This window comes from Impatiens glandulifera, chromosome 2 (assembly GCF_907164915.1).
Source record: "Impatiens glandulifera chromosome 2, dImpGla2.1, whole genome shotgun sequence".
Lineage (NCBI taxonomy): Eukaryota > Viridiplantae > Streptophyta > Magnoliopsida > Ericales > Balsaminaceae > Impatiens > Impatiens glandulifera.
In genome coordinates this window covers 9,216,284-9,219,719 of record NC_061863.1, presented here as the reverse complement: position 1 = coordinate 9,219,719, position 3,436 = coordinate 9,216,284, and the positions used below count along the sequence as shown (strand labels likewise).

The 3,436-nt window shown below is 29.5% G+C and overlaps 1 protein-coding gene across 1 annotated transcript; it reads right to left on the bottom strand.

Annotated features, from left to right (window-relative positions):
* Positions 1-851: 851 nt before the first annotated feature.
* LOC124924303 (aquaporin TIP4-1-like) lies at positions 852-1,913 on the bottom strand. The gene is made up of 3 exons (XM_047464361.1): positions 1,787-1,913; positions 1,452-1,696; positions 852-1,187 (listed from the first exon to the last, which is right to left on the bottom strand). The coding sequence occupies exons 1-3, from the start codon at positions 1,911-1,913 to the stop codon at positions 852-854; spliced, it is 708 nt and encodes a 235-aa protein (XP_047320317.1).
* Positions 1,914-3,436: the final 1,523 nt, after the last annotated feature.

Sequence of the window (3,436 nt, the reverse complement as noted above, 5' to 3'; positions counted from 1 at the left end):
TTTTAATTATATTTTTAACCGTTTTAAGTTTATGGGCGGGTCAACCCACAATCCGACCCAAGTATCCATTTACTCTCACATATATTCAAATTAACCACAGCTCTCGACCCGGCAATCCGGACACTTTAAAAATTAAGCATCATTATATATATATATATATATATTAGTTAGTTAAAAAATTGAACTTATATTGTTAAAATATCACGCGTTTATTAAAATTTGGGTTGAATTTAAAATATAAATTGTTATTAGCCTAGTTGGTTAAAAGGTTGTACTTGTTTTTGTTAGGTTGCAAGTTTGAACCATACCTATAACATTTTTAATTTTATTTTTAACCGTTTTAAGTTTATGGGCGGGTCAACCCACAATCCGACCCAAGTATCCATTTACTCTCACATATATCCAAATTAACCACAGTTCTCGACCCGGCAATCCGAACACTTTAAAAACTAAGCATCATTATATATATATAAATTTGACATAAAAAAATAAAAATGATAACAAAATACGAAAATAAAAATAATAACATATGTACTATCCAACTCAATATATTTTTTAATCGTTCAAGCATTAACAACAAAAATACCAATTTAAGTAGAAGAGTCTTGCACAAATTGAATTTCAATAAATAGTTTTCAAAGACTAACAAAAGAATATAATGCTAAAATTCATTTGAAAGTCAACATTAATAGAAAAGTTGATTAGAAACCACCTTAATAACAATCAAGCTTTAAACACGAATTAAAAAAGTATACTAGTTCGAGTATATACCCTAGCATGTTTTAGAAGTTTTGAATATTCGTCTCAACTAAAGATTTCATTATTCATTGGAAGAGCGACATGAGTCATAATTATGAAGAAATTCTTGTAAATAATCCAGCAAGACCACCACTGATGAGAGGTCCAGCCCAATATACCCAATGATCGGTCCAGTTTCCGCTTATCAAAGTTGGCCCAAAATATCTCGCGGGGTTCAAATAAGCCCCGGAGAAAGGTCCGCCAGCCATGATACTTGCACCGACGACGAGTCCAGTTAGAAGTGGGCCGGGCCCATTAAGGAAGCCCTTTTTGGGGTCTACAATTGCAGCATAGACTATGAATATCATTGACAATATCAAAATTATCTCCATTATTACCCCTTGAATGAAATCCATTCCACTTGCCAAAGTATTCACATGAGGAGTTGTCTGCATCAAATAATTATAATCTTTCTTAAAAACAACATAATGTAAGAAAGATCTTTAACCATCCAAAATGTAAATCAATTTTTAGATCTTCAAAACAAGTTACAACTACAATATTTTCATCTTGTATAAAAATATTCAATGGTTTAGTATAATCTTATTAGATAGTTAAACTAAAGTTATTAAAAGTTAAAACTATATATTGTTATATTAATTAATATTAATTATAAAAGTTGAGATATAAATAAAAAACAATAAATATATTACCAGTCCAGTGGTTAGATATGAAAGGAGGGAGCAAGCTGAGGCAGAAGCGAGCGTCTGATCGATCAAATAAAGTGAACTTCTAGCCATCGTGATATGACCTCCGGCTAAGAGACCAAGAGTCACCGCCGGATTAAGATGGCCGTCGGAGATTCTCATTCCAGTGGAAATCATCACCGCTACCACAAACGTATTTGCCGTCGCCACAAAGAACAGACCCGTCAAAGAAGATCCAGCCCCTAGCTGATCTACATAAATATATATTTTTCAAATAAAACCAATTTGTTTTGTTTTCAAATAAAGAGTTTTTATATATAGGATATTAATTAATTAATTACCGGCTGCCATGGCGGAACCGAGTCCGGCGAAGACAAATAGGAAAACACAGATGAACTCGACTGTTAGGGCTTGAGTACAGTTCACCTTATCCGCGTCACTGGCACTTCCGACGGCGATCTTAGTCATAATGTCCGGCGGTCAGATCCAGAAATTGTTTTTACTCTTTAGAGACAAAGAGGAGTGTTTTATTGATTGATTCATGTTTTGTTTTTATGGGAGGTGAATTATTTTGGCAGTCGAATGACAATAATGGCCCCCCAGCAGTTGACTACTAGAAAACTAATTTCATCGTTCAAACGCATCTGAACCGCCCAAAAGGTGACCAGATTCAGTAATTGAGTTGCGGTGGGCATTGGGTAGGTTCAGTCTAAAAAACGATTAATTCGATGCTAACACTCACTCGACGTGTCAAATATACACGACTGTGAAACGTCACTTCACAGTCAAATTTTTTCTTTGTACATGTGTCGTTTTCTTAATGGATACACGTAGTTGGGTAGTATCGAACTAACTATAAAAAACAACAGAAAAATTATGAACAAAATAAAGGGTAAGAAAAAAAAATTATGAATTAAAAAAGAAATGATTAATTAATTTTTTTTTTTTTAAAAAAATAAGGGTTAAACCACCTTTCTACCCTAAAAAAAATTATGAGTGAACTGAAGCACACCTGATTCTTAACCTAGATCTGCCATTTGTGGGATATATGGTTTATTCAATTAAACGAACAATTCGATCTACATTGAAAACATATTGGTGTTGTGATTATGGATATTAACTTTATTTTATATTTTCGTTTAAATTGTACATTAATGTTTTTGTTATTTTTAAGTTAACTCACTAAAATACCTTACTCAAAAATAAAGTTGCATGTTCAATTTTTTTAAAAAAAAATCTTAATTTGAAATGGGATCATTATACTTACACTATGATAATTATTTTAATTAAAAAAAGTTTAAAGACAAAATAATTATAAAAGACCCTTTATAATTTGAAGCTTTTTTTTCAATTGTTTTAGATAATTTTTTAAAATTTAATTATATATATATATATATATATATTTATAAATTTATAATTAATAACTAGTTTCTTTTTGTTTGGGTTATTTCATTAATCATAACTTAAAAATATCATCTCACTCTTACTTTTTTTTATTACATCGAGTATCGAGTGATTCATTAGTTAAAATACTAAAATGTCTTATATTTAAAATTATTATTTTTTATTTTATTATTATTTATTAATACACTTTAATTTAATTTTATTTTTAAAATTATTACCTCAAAATCATTTATAATAGTTTAAATAACCAAGTTATTACTGAACAAGGCCTAAGATGTCTTTGTAAGTTTGGGAATTATTATAACACGGTATCTATTTCATTAAATTAAGCTAAAAAAGTCACATGTTGTATATAATTAATTAATATAATCTTAATATATAATTGACTTTAGAATAGTCAATTAATGCACATGATGAATTTATGCATGACTATTGCCTAGAAGCCTCTCCCTCCATTATTGAACTCTTTTAATTAACAATTGCAAATGAACAATTCTTTAATAAAAGGAAGAATTTGGAAAAAAAAAAATCAATTGTTTAATTCTTTGAAAATAAAAATATTGAAGAATACTTTTAATAGTTTTTTA

Bases quoted from the DNA above. Each gene is read 5' to 3' on its own strand.
- LOC124924303 (XM_047464361.1), bottom strand. From the start codon at position 1,913: ATGACTAAGATCGCCGTCGGAAGTGCCAGTGACGCGGATAAGGTGAAC. The intron at 1,697-1,786 runs GTAATTAATTAA...ATATTTATGTAG, and splicing joins CGGTTCCGCCATGGCAGCCG to ATCAGCTAGGGGCTGGATCT. The intron at 1,188-1,451 runs GTAATATATTTA...TATTTGATGCAG, and splicing joins CATATCTAACCACTGGACTG to ACAACTCCTCATGTGAATAC.